The sequence below is a fragment of the Oenanthe melanoleuca genome, chromosome 1A (genome assembly GCF_029582105.1).
Source record: "Oenanthe melanoleuca isolate GR-GAL-2019-014 chromosome 1A, OMel1.0, whole genome shotgun sequence".
Taxonomy (NCBI): domain Eukaryota; kingdom Metazoa; phylum Chordata; class Aves; order Passeriformes; family Muscicapidae; genus Oenanthe; species Oenanthe melanoleuca.
Window position 1 is genome coordinate 64174476 of NC_079334.1, and position 13478 is coordinate 64187953.

The 13478-nt window shown below is 36.8% G+C and overlaps 1 protein-coding gene across 13 annotated transcripts in view; it reads right to left on the reverse strand.

Moving 5' to 3' along the window:
• Positions 1-346: 346 nt before the first annotated feature.
• The window catches only part of CELF2 (CUGBP Elav-like family member 2), a 373808-nt gene continuing 360676 nt past the window's right edge, over positions 347-13478 (reverse strand). For 8 of the 13 annotated variants that reach the window (XM_056507918.1, XM_056507901.1, XM_056507874.1 and 5 more), the window contains one exon: positions 347-8865. In XM_056507918.1, coding sequence (XP_056363893.1) covers positions 8738-8865 — 128 coding nt within the window. In that variant the 3' untranslated portion in view covers positions 347-8737. The remainder of the gene's footprint in view (positions 8866-13478) is intronic. The other 5 variants (XM_056507927.1, XM_056507892.1, XM_056507860.1 and 2 more) reach the window with 1 other exon arrangement.

The following is a 13478-nucleotide window of genomic DNA, read 5'->3' on the forward strand; positions in this document are numbered from 1 at the left end:
TGTATTGTTTTATGGCATTTTCTGATTCACATATTTTAGCCATTTTCTGATTTTAGTGCAAAACCAAGCATGTTTGCTTCTGCAAATACAGAAAGAGATAAAAATTTCTGCATCTTAGAATCTTTTGCTGCAAGTCACTGAGTGGCAAGACTTTTTCTCCCCACAGATTTCAGTAAGCCTAATTTCCAGTCTCCATTATTAATGAAATATCAAGCGAATTAGTTAACATTTGCCTGGGTGTGGTTAAAGACCAAATACCCAGGAAGATTTCATATAACAAAAAGCGCCCAACCCTAGAAACATTTTTTTTCCATTTAATGCTCATAAAATTTTACAGACAACAGAATCCTTTCTTAAGCTTTATTTAAGAAATCGAATACTATTATAGTTCAATATATATAAGACACATCCAGTATTGTGTTCCTGATAGCAAGTGCATAGATTTTGTTAAGATATCATTTTTATATTTAAATTTTTTTTTTTATTTGTTACTCAGTAGCACGTTTCATGATCACACGAAGGGATATTCCCAGTGATTTTGCTAAGAGCATGAGAGAAAAAACAGAACACAGCAAAGTAGTGAAACTACAACAGAGATGAGGAACAAAAACGATCAGGCAAACTATCAGTACAGTCGATTCCTGATAAGTGAATAATCTGATTGCTTGGTCACAATGCTTTATTCACTTATCAGGAATGATTCACACTACATTTTGTTAAACTGTTTTCCTTAGCCTAATACTTAAGAGTCACACTGGGCAAAGGCACACACACTCTGGCAGGCTATTCTTTAATCAGCGAGTCTTGTGACAGTTTGGTAATTTCCCATGGCGATACACATATAGCTAACAAAGAGACATTTTGCTAACACTGCAAGGTGCCTTACATAATTGAAATTAAAAGCATGTGTTTAAGCAGGACAAACTGTTCAGCTGCATTGCTTTAAGGAACTCATTTTTCCCCCTTTGTTGAAATTAAAAAAAAAAAAGAAAGACAGAAAGAAAGAAAACCCTGTATCTTTCAGCCCTGAGTATTTAAAAGAAACCTAACTGCAGTATAAGTATTTTTTCTTTTTTAGTTGTATTTTTGGAAGAAAAGACCCTTCACAAAGCTCTAGTTTCTTTCCTAAGACCAAGTTTGGAGGGAAAAAAAAGAAAACATCCACAACAAGCTAAAAAAACCCCAGAGAGCAATTCTGATTTATCCATCATGCAAGTCAAGACTTACTTAACTGAATCCACTGGTGTCAAAATTACCCAAATCGAGATTATAAACTCTAGAGGTGTCAAAGTCCCAGGATATAGTCTGACCATCAGGTTCTGCTTTCCTGCCTGGGCTGTTTGCTACAGGCTCCTGTGGTTTTAGGTTAAACCTAGAGCTGCTTGGACCCCTGACCTGTGATAACAGACCCTGTGTGACGGCACTGGAGCTTAATGGGGGCTCCAGACTCATTGCTCGTTTGCTTCTCATGGAAACGGAAAAGTGAAAAAAAAAGGAAAAAAAAAGAAAAATTTAGAAAAATAGATGGAGCAGTAACAACCAGGCCAACTCACAAGCCACCAGAAAATTTCAAAAGTCTTCTAAGCGCAGGAACCAACGTTGCTGCTGACACCACACGGATACACCCAGTGCGCCAGGACCTTGTCGGACGGTGTTGATGGGGCTGTGTGTGTGTGTGAGCCAAAGCCAGAGCGCCAGAAAGACCAGGGGAGAGGAGACAAGAGGGAGGAGTGTCGTTTGGGTCTCATAAGAGCACTTTTAAGTGGTCTTCGATTCCTGAGCATCACAGAAAGTGGGACAAAGGAAAGGGATGGGGGCGTATGGCTTGAATTCCAGAGAGCACTTGCCAGTGCTTCTCTCTCCTCCTTGGGTTTGGTTTGGTTGGTTTTGTTTTGTTTGTTTTTTCCCCCCTCTCCAAATTGTAAGGTTTGTATCTGTGATCAGAGGAGAGAAGAGACTTTCTGTAAACCAGAACATAGATTTTTCTTTTGCAGCTTTTCTTTCATCGTGGTAGACACCATTTGGGGGAGAGCAGAGAGATTCTTGCAAGGAGGAAAAAATTATAGGAAAGGAAAGAATAAAAAAGCTAAGAATCGAGTGTAAAAAATAATGAGAAAAAAAGTGCTATGGTATTTCTTTAGTCCCTTTTGAGATTTGTGTAATACTATCAGCCAATGCTGAGAATGTGGGCTTGCTTTGTAAGCCCACAGCAAAAATATCACCCAGTGGAACAATGGGGGATTTTTTTTCCATCATTTATTTCTCCTTTTTATTTTGTTGGATTTTTTTTTTTTTTTTTTTTTTTTTGCTTCCACTGGCTTTAGTAGAGAGTCTTCGTGTGCTCACTTGGATTTTTGTTATATATTTTAAAGTATTATCTGTAAAACTGCACGTAACAAGCTTGATCACCTGGTAAGATGTTGCAGGCTCTCCCAGCCCTAGTTAAGAGATGATTAGTTTCTAGGGAGAGTTTGACTAACGCCATATGCCATCAGATTACTGTGCAGTTTGGAAAAAATCCCAAGGCTATATCCTCTTTTCTTGATTGTTTCATATGCTTCTGCAACATAGTGGCAGAGTATTATTATTTTTTTTAACAACTAGGAAGAAATTATCTCCATAATCCACATTTTCCAGACTGACTGAAATGCCACAGCAAAAAAAAAAAAAAAAAATCTTTTTAGGTGTCTTCTGTGTGTTTGTGTGCAGAAGGTTTTGCAGTTTGAAGGCTAACAAAAGCTACCTTCAATAGGACTTTGCAGGAAACTCATTTAAAATGCTTCCTGCTCTAAGAGATTATCCAAGTGATAAGGCATGACTAGGGGGAGGAAGAGAGAAAAAAAAATTAAAAAAAAAAATCAAAGAAACCAGAACATGTCTAAAATGTACAAATCCTCTTTTGCCCCCCAATCAGCTATTCACTTAGGTGGAATCGACTGTATCTTTTGTACACAACCAACAAATAGAGAAAAAAAAAAAAAACAGGCACGTGAAACAGTGAGGTGTGCAGATGTATTACCAACACAGAATGACCACCAACAATACAACACACAAAGTAGAGAGACAAGTATTAGGAAAATGGTTTAATATTGGAGACAGAAGCAAAAAACTGCATCACACAATAACATACGTTACAAAAATAAGTCTGACTGTTTCAACTACACGGTTATGTTCACAATGAGGACAGAAGAATCAGAAAAAACTCTGATCTAAACAGCAAAAAAGCAAACCCCTAACGTTTTAACTAATACATTTATCCACGCAAAGTGACCGAGTACTCCTAATTCTAATTACCTTATTGTGTAACTGCACGATACAGAATAAAAAGTGAAACTTACCGCTTTTGTTAAGACAAAATTCTAAACACTAGATATAAGCAAAGGGAAAAAAAGAAATCAAGCCAAAGTTTTGAATTCTCGAAACAAAACCAACTCTCTTTCTACCGTCCAGAAATCAAACTTGAAAATCAGTCATGATCGAGGGGGCCCACGAGAGTAAGCCACAAAAATTTCCATTTGTTTTTTAATCTCCAGTATAAAAAGTTCCACTGGTACAAAATGCATAAGTACAATCAAGTTGTAGAAATAGGAAAGCCTGCTTTTTTTTTTGCCTTTTTTTTTTGTTCTTTTTTTTTTTTTTGGCTCAAATTCCATCAAACAACAAAATCCAAATGCATCAATAAAACAGAAACAATACTCAAATGGTCTTACAGTTTCCACTAGATTGCATTAACTTTGGCTTTTCTCAGACAATACTTAAAAACTATTTTGTAATTCTAAACAAAATGATAGTATTATTAATCTACAAACAACAATTCCCACAGCACGAAAAAAACACAAATACATAGGTTTGTTTTTTTTTTTTTCTTTTTGTATGACATTATCCAAAAAGGTAATGAAACTACAGGATTTTTTTTTCCTTTTGTTAATTAGCACTTAAGATAATAAAAACAGAAACAGTAAAATGATTCCAGAGTAGCACAAGCCAAGGAACTGTAACCCCTATGGTGAAAGAAAGATGAACTTGTTACTCCTTTGAGGACTGCCATTTCATTGCAATTAGCTAATTTGTTTGATAAAACAACTAGTCTAGTCTTTTGATTAGAATTTTGTAAAGCAATTTCCCTTGTTTTACTTCCTCTCTTATTAGGCCCTTGCACCCTTGCAGCTTTTACCTTTCATTATTTTGAAAGAGAACTGGTAGATAATTTGCCTCCCAGGAGGTGTATGTTTGGGTTTTTTGTTTTGTATTTGAATTTTATTTTTAATTTTTGAATTTAGTTGTTTTTGGTTATTTTTTCCCAGAGATGGACACTTTTTTAAAGCAATGACTCATCTCAGTTGCCTGGAAGTACAGAAACATTCCTTGTCTCCCACTGCTAAGCCAATGTCCCGTGGAGTAATTCAGGGCAGCCTGGTGTCGAGTTACGCTGCCCAAGAACCAGAGGCATCACCGCTCTAACTGGACTGGAAAACCCACAGGACACACCAGGGCATCTACAAAAGCTTTGGAAATTTAGACGGTGGGTACAATGAGAAAAATTAGTGAAACAGTCTCTAAACAGTCCAAATGATGATCTCATATTATATATATATATATGTACATATATATAATATAACGTACGTGAGATGATACTTTGAATACGCACAATTGCTGCAAGTAGTACAAAATAGCCCTCAAAGGGTGTAGGAAGGCCCCAGCAGTAGTAAAAACGTGAGAAAAGTATAGATCATTTATTTATAAGTGCATGTGCTATAAGAAGGAAATTTTTTTGCATCACTAGAGGCTAGTCCTTTCCATCCCAGGGCTCTACATAAAGAAGCATTTAAGTTGGGGATGAGAGACAAGAGTGCACCAGCTGATGTTGCTCATATAGGGCTTCATTTTTAATTTTAGGTGGCTTCAGATATAACCAGATAGAACTAGGAGGTGGAAGAAGGTATGGCACTTTATGACCTGTAGCAGGTACTGCTGCTCACACACATTAGATTGGCAATGAATTCACTAAACCGGTGGCAAAGAACCGAATTTGGTAGTTGGTCACTGTTTGTGCGGTAGAAACGCAACCCAATCAGACTTACAAGGCAGTGAAAAGGGCTACCAGCATCTCTTTTCTGGCTCCTTACAAAGAGCTTTCTCCAGCAAACACCCACATCAGTCACACAGATATTCCCATGGACCACGGGTACGAGTAAAGTTACTCCTCTCTGTACGAGTGTCTGCAGGAGTAAGCCAATATATTGCCGTGACAAATAATGGCAAATAACACCAAACATTACAGTGTATGTAAACTTTATCCATAAAAAGTAGTTTAACTGCAGTGCACACTGAATTTTCACCCAGGAAGATCTAGTGCATCTGATTTAAGCAAAAGTTCATTTATTTAAATTACAAAAATATTATTATTCTGTTTTTTTTTTTTTCTCCTCAAGGTTTTCAAATGGTGGATTGACCGCTCCTGGCTGGGAGTGGCTCACACAATAGATAATTAAAGAATTGTTTTCTTTTTCTTTTATTTTATTAATACTGAATAGCATATTCCAGCAGCATATTAAAAGCTCTTTAAGAAAAGACAAAATCCCCAAAATCTAAAAAGGAAAACCACAAGTTAATTACGGTTTTAAATAATTTTAGTTATAGATACAGAAGAAATTTAGACAGCAGTAAAATATTTTTGTCCTTCAGATCTGCCCTGTGCATTGTTCTGATTTCAACCATGTATTAAATAAACCACAAAAAACTAAGTATATATATATTTATAGATATAGATATATATATAAAAATAAACAGCAAAATGGTGAATGTATAAAAGGTATTAACACTCAAGACAGCTCTGGGTGGAAAGGGTTAAAAGTTCAAAACTTTCTCACCTTAGAGGTTTCCATACAATATGAAGAAAATACATAGTGAGGTTTGCTTTCACAGCATTGATGTGTGCAGAGTGGTTAAAAAAGTGAAACATGGGCACTTATACAATGTTTTACAAAAAACATCAAAGAGAAATAACAAACAATAACAATTTCAGGCAACAAGACCACAGGATAGCAAGTTAACAAACTTTTTAACCTCTTTTTTTTTCTTTAAATATTAGGGATTTATACAAAACACATAATAAAATACCCATGTTATCAAATTACTTCACACAAGAAACACACTGAAGCTCTAGGAAGAAAGTACCTTTGGAATTTGGCACTATAGTTTCACTGATTTTTTTTCTTTAAAAGAAAAACTGATCACATTTTGCTGAACACAAACACACCTAAATTGTTCACAATAAAAAAATGACATCAATGCGTCACAAGCCAACACAAACTTATTCTGGAATATTTTTTCATTTTCACATGAAATTATTTTTTTAAGCAAACAACTTTTTTTTGTGTTTTTTTTTTTTGAATCTTCTTTTTGTTCTTGTTGTTCAAGTAAACCAATTTTAAACTTGTCTTTTTATAAACATAGAACACTTAAGACCATAAGACTCATGATGAAACCACAACTTAATTCACAGAAGCACCAACGTAACACATTTTACAGTAACCTTTCTTCTGTACATTGAAACAGTATAAAATATAGGTAATTTCATGTGCATTAAACCATGGATTGTCTAACTGTGAGTCAGTTCAGCAAAAGGTGACACAAGTAGGTAGCATTTGCCCTAAAACAGGGTAAATATTTTCTTATACTAATCTACAAAAAGTGGTTCTATATATATACTTTAATGAGAAAGTGAGCCACCTAAAATGGCCTTATCAAAAAACTTTACACTGCCTGAAAAATGTAAAAACTATTACAGACCTCTAGAGACTTAAAATCAGACAGTTTTATTTCTCAAACTGTTTTGGAAGTAGTCTGTTAGAAACCAACATTCTGTGCCTCTGGACACATATTGCTATTGTCACCAGTGACCAGGCAGAATGCCAATCCCTGTATAATACTTTCAAGTCTGTTTTTTTTTTTATTTTTTTTTTACGAAATGAAAAAACAAAACAAAAAATCAAGGAAAAAAACCCAAAACAAAAAACCCAAACAAAACGAAACAAAAACTCCAAGGAAAGAAGAAAACCAAAAACCAAAACTAAAAAAAAAAGAAAAAAAAAGGAAAGAAAGAAAAAACATTTTGCCACAGGTTGTTTTTAAATCCTATCATTAATTTATCTAATAATAAATTTCAGTCTTGCATGAATGCAGCAATGTTTTTTCACATTGACTTCCCAGAATTCATAGCTAGATGAGGTCACATGCAAATTTCAAAGGTCAAACTAGGTCAGTAGGAGAACCAAATATGATGTGAGGTCAGAAAGACATCAGAAACAATGACGGGACGATGAAACTTTTTTTTTTTTTGAGACGCCACAGGGACATGCTAGGCAAACGATGGGCTAACGGGCATGGAGATGTCTAGGGAAAAAACAAGGAAGAGGAAAAAAAGTTACACAGAATCTATGCAGCACAAACAAAATCACTTTTATGGGTGCAGGAGAAAACTAATGCAAATCTTTTATCAGTAGAGCCTACGAGCCGTTCACATAATTTGCATTAACTTACAATACTTGTCAACAAGAACACAATGGAACCCCAAAAGAATCCATCTGAAAGGAGTCAAAGGAAATGGATTCCTCTTTGGGGAGAAAAGAGAGGAAAGAACCAGTTTCTACAAATGTAACAGAAAGGTTCAGGGAGAGGGGGGGAAAAAGGGTCAGACAACTGAACTTTAAACTAGGTAATGGAAACTACGAACAAAATAACCAGACAAATACAAACAAGAGGGTAAAAGCATGAACTGCAAAGGGTGGAGGGTTCAACAGTGAAAAAGCGCCCATTCTTGGCACAATTACTCTAGAGACTACTTCAAAGGATCTAGCTAGCATAGAGAGCTGCTCTTTAGGTATCCAATAAGTTAACAATAGGCAATAAATAAATTCCATTATTTCTGAGGCAGTAAAAATTTTGTATAAAAATAGAAATGCTTTTTACAAATAAAATTTACAGGCCTGTGGCTTTCTTTTTTATTATTATTATTAAATTTATCTCTCAAGAAACATCAAGTATTGTCACTCATTTTATTTTATTTTTTTTATTTTAAACCCTGTAGCTTTAGAAACAGATCTCTAAATCTTTTTTACATTAATCCTTTCCAAAAAAACAAGAACTTAAAAAAAATGAAATATAAAGACGACCAGTGTAAAATCAGACTAATATATAACAATACGTTGATTTGAACCGAAAAAAAAATCAGATCTTCTCAAAAAACAAGTTGATGTAGTGGAAAGACTTGTTTCAATTTTTGTTGCAAAATAAGTGCTTCAACTGGCATGAGGCCATTTTGTTTAACCTATAAACTGCTGGTGCCACCCTGGTAAAATACGATCCATCCATAGAAAACAACTTTTATTGTGTGCTAATGGCACCAGGGTTCACAGAGTTAAATTGCACATTTTTTTTGTGTCTGTGTGTGTGTGCTGTTTGGAATTTCAAGACATTTATTTTTGTTTCAAAAAGGAGATAAATTATGCTGCAAAACAAAATACAGTAACACAACTCAGTAATTACTTGGCAAGGAAATGGGAGCCAAGTGTAGTAAGGACAAGTGGGGAGATGGAAGTGGTAACTGTAAAAATAACTGTCTCTTGGTGAAGGTTGGCTCTATGTTCTTTCTTAACCCCCCTGCAGAGGACAGGTTTGCTCATGGGACTTACCCTAAGAAAGCTAAAATAAGAGCAGTAAGCATCTGGGGTTAAGATCAGTAAGGTTTGCTGTCATTTTTGGAGCGTTTCAGCTGAACCTTCAAGCGTTTCATGCCAATCTGAAAGCCGTTCATAGCCTGGATAGCAGCTTGTGCAGAGACCGGATTGTCATAGCTAACAAAACCTGCGAGACACAGAACACAGGCGGGAGAGACAGTCAGCTCCAGGTTACAACAAATCTCAGAAGGCATTTTGTTAGAATTTTATGATTGCTATTTATTTGACACATTTACCTCACTTTCAATTAGTTCTTTGATCACATTTCATATCCCATTTCCTCTCCCGTTTCCTTTGCCTTCCTCTTTACCTTCATAATATTCCTTTTCTAGCTGGGATGCAGTTGGCCAATTTTGGTGCAATGCAGTCTCCATTCTGTTATTTATCTACCTACCTTAGAGACTGAAGATATTTATTACTGTAACACTTTTCAGTGTAGTATCTACATACCTCCCAGTCTATTAGGAAGTGCTATTTAGGCCAGTCTGCAAAAGGGAAGCTGAAAGAGCAAGCCTGCTTATAGAATCGACCCCTAAACTGCCTAAACCCACTGGCACACCTGGGTGTGAGTTCATGTGAGCTATGGGACACTCATCTCTTTGGGCTCAACCTAGGACAGTTGCAATATTAATATTTCGCAATTTTACAGCTCTTTCCAGTTCAAGATCTCAGGGTACCTGAATGTTAGTTAATTCAGTCTCTTGGTCCCCAAAGGAGCACACAAACATCAAAATTAAGCAGCATCATAAAGACAATGGTAGGGTTTGATGAGAACTCCAAGATCTGCTCCTTGTGTGTGAGCACTAACTAGGAGGATAATGCTTGCTTGGGTAATTCAGAATGGCTGGACTGGCTCAGATTTCTTTTCCCTGGGAGACTGAAAATGTTCTGTTCATAATATATTCAAATCTCCCTGATTCTGGAAGCTCAAAGTTCATTTTCATATCTGGGCCTCCCACTTGTAATTGCAAAGCTTGCCTAACTGCTGCTCTGCCTCAGCTTGGGCTAATTATTACTGTACTCAGACTGCTGTTATGCATCTGCTTTGAAATGTTTCCTCTTCTTTCCACTTGAATTTGCCTTAACACATATGTCTTCATACTCCTAAAGCATGGATGCCACACACTTTGCCTTCAGTCCTAACACAGGCTTCTTAGTGCCTCTCTTTCGCCAACCAGCTTTTTTCATTTGTGCTTAGCTTCTGTGTACTTCTTGGTCTCATAACCTCTTTTTACCTTTACTTTAACCTATCCTTTTATGGCTCTTGCACTGCTGCCCTCTTCCAATTGCAGAGTCAGAGTGTTATTACACTTTACACACTGCATAAAATCCTCTCCCCTTATTGAGGTATCCTTGTCCAGCTATTCTTTTTCATAGATCATTCCTGTAGCTTCACCTTAAATCAATTTCACCAAACTATTTAAGTTAAGACTCTTCTCTGACAACTCAGGCTAACTTCTGTTCCTTCCACTCAAAACCACCTCTCATTTGAATCTCTGCAGACCTTCTCCTGGCCAAAGCAAATATGATCTATCCATATTGTCCTGTGGTTCATTATTTGTAACCTCCTTAAGGGACAATAAATGTTCCTCCATACCCTCCTTGGTTTTAGTAACTCTTGCTACTTCCCCACTTTCTCCCTGAGATAATTCCCTCTTAAATTTATTGTCAAATCCTGGGGAGCTTCATCAGTCTCTTCCATTCTTCCTTTCTCCTGTTTGGTTCTAGGAGATCTGTTCACAAGACTGCAGTCATTATCTTTCCTCTACATCCTGTGTCTCCTTCCATTGGCCCTAGGATTGCCTCAGGGATAGAAAACGGAGTTAGCATGAGTTGGGAGGCAGCTGTAGCACTGTCCAGGCAGATGCTCCACAACTGAACTACAGCTACTCCTACCTACCTTGACAATTCAGCATTTCCCTCTACAGCTTTCCTGACCTTCACTTTATTCTCCTAGGTGCATATTACTGCTATGAACTTATCATCACTGTAGTTTCTTTCCTCTGTACTTAGTTTTATCCACCTGGAAAGTAAGCAAGTGATCTAAACTAGTCACTTGGCATCTGTGGATGGTGAACGAAGAGAAGGAAGCAAACTGCTGGCATCAGCCCCTGTCATTCAATTGTTGTTCTGATTCACAATTTGTCTCTTCACACAGAATACAATACCTGCATTATCTTGTTACACTCTCATCTTCCTCCTTATTGAGAACCTTCATTTATAAAGCTTACTGAGGAATCTGGAATTCTTTCCCTTTATTTGTATTTTTCTGATTGCACCCATATACCATTTTTGTCTGAATTTTAAACCACAGGTTACATGAAGTTGGAATGACGTTTCTTACTAATTCCCAAAGACCCTGTCATGACAACTCTGATTTTTGTTTTAGATCTTTAGGTATCTCTATAATCAGGATAAATAATTTTCATCATTCAAAGACAATTTTGCTATAAGGCTGACTGCATTTCTGCTCTGATGTAATTGAGTCCCCCTTCCTCTGCCTTACTTATATATCTCATTTTCCTCATTCTAAGGATTGTGAAAGATAAGAGATGAGCTTGAAGAGTGAAACCCTTTGTCTGCTGAGTCAACTAAAGCCCGTGGAGCCTGAGAGAATTCATGGAAGAGCACTTCCAGGTGTAAACAACTGTGCTGTCATCCTCATCATAATTTAATCCTTTGAGCATTCACTCTGGTTTGGACAAGAAACGGAAATATGCCTAAGTCCTTTTTCTGCAAAGAAAAGGAATTTTTCATTTTGTGAAGCAGTTTTACATAAAGATTCATCACTGTCTATCACTCAGAATGAACCTTCCCTTTCCATTTCTGCTAGTGGACAGACTTGGACAATCTTTACACCTTTTGAATGTTCAACCTGTTCTCATCTGTAATTTGACTTCCTCCTCCTTTGGGCAGCAGATTGGAAACTCCAGAGTAGGAAGCCCTAAGCATGTGCAAACTATTACAATTACAATTACTATTTTAATTACTATTGCTATTGCTATTGCTATTGCTATTGCTATTGCTATTGCTATTGCTATTGCTATTGCTATTGCTATTGCTATTGCTATTATTAGGGGCAAAACGACCAAACCAACAAATAAAAACCCAAACCCAAACTCTACCAAGTGCAATGACCATTAATGATTCAGCAGAGAAATGGGTTCTCCAGTGGCACTATTATCGTAGTTTTTGGGTGGGAGGACAGAAAAAAAATAAAGCTTTTTGAAACACAAATATAGGACTAAAACAACAAATAGACAATTCTTGCTAATAAAGCTGAAGAGGTGCATTCAGAGTGTGCCAGCACATTAAGCTAGCAGGACTAATTCTGGCTTTGCTGTGATTTGCAGCATCACCAAGTAGTCACCCACTAACCCAGAAAAATCAGCTTCATCTGCCACTTCTACTTTTTGTTTTTAAAGCAGAACTCCCTCCCTAGTAGCAGAGTATTGGGAAGGAAGACTGAAAAATGGAAATATCAGTGAAAGCTGCCTAAAACCAAAACGACAGAGAATTCTTCCATCCATTGGGTGTTGACACCTCCATTTTCCCTTAAAGAAGATAGCTTTGGTGCATCACTTTAAGTCAGGCAATTGTGTCCCACAAACCCAGGAAAATGTGTAAGAAGGTAATCAAAGAATAAAAGAAAATGCACAAAAAGTAAGTGTGGGAAATGATCTGATGAATTGAGCCACCTGCCCAAACTAATTTACATTCTTTCAGCAGTCACCACAATTGCTGCATTTCGATTAACGTAGCTTGATTTGACATTTCATCAAGATTCCTGGAGATCTCAACAACGATTTTTTAACCCCAACATACTAACAGAACTGGCTCCAGATCAATGGGGAGTCCATTTCAATTCCACTTTTCAAATCTGCAAGAGCCTTAGGGACTGCTTTAACCCCTTGCAGACACAGGCTGACCTATGTTAGTCTAGGTAGGAATATCTTTTTGTTAAGCCTAAAGAGGTGAATGCTTAAAAAATGAACTGTCAGACTGTGGGAAAATGCAGAAAGAATGTCACTTCTTTTTATGGAAGTGAATCAACTTTTCAAGTGTACTATCCAATCCTCTTGTCATGTATATACTGTTGCATTCCTATACTCTGCGAAATAATTGCCACTTTTAAGGAAATTCCAATATTTTCTGTCAACCCTTATAAAATTCATGTTTAAGAGATTCCTTCCTCCTCCTAAATCCTCCCTGTGTCTTGTATAAGACCACAATTATTAGGCCAAGGCTGCAAAAGTTTACCACTCACATTCTCTGCTCCACTCCATCAAAAGCACTGAACTGGTACATCTCTGCTATTCCAAAGTCATCAGCCCTCTTAATCAACCCTAAAACTATTTTTATACCAGCACATCATCTCCTCCTTTGCTGTGATCTAATTTTCTGACAGCTCAAAGTATTCTCTGGGAAACTTGACATTGATCTAGTGAGGCTCTCTTCATCCTTGCCCTGAGGTAAGGGAAATGCCACCTTCCATAACACACTGGAATCCACCCACAACAGCTGGAGATGCATATCTAGACATCAACTGTCTGCAAAATATTCTGAACTACATGTACACACCATTCAGTCACTAATTGCAAAATCTTGTACTTAATTCAGAAGAAAGAAATTCCTGTAATGTAGAAGCAATGGGTTAAACATAGAGCTTTTTTAAGTGGCTCAGCTATACAATAGAGAATAATTAAGTATCCATAATAAGGCAATTTAATAGTATACTAA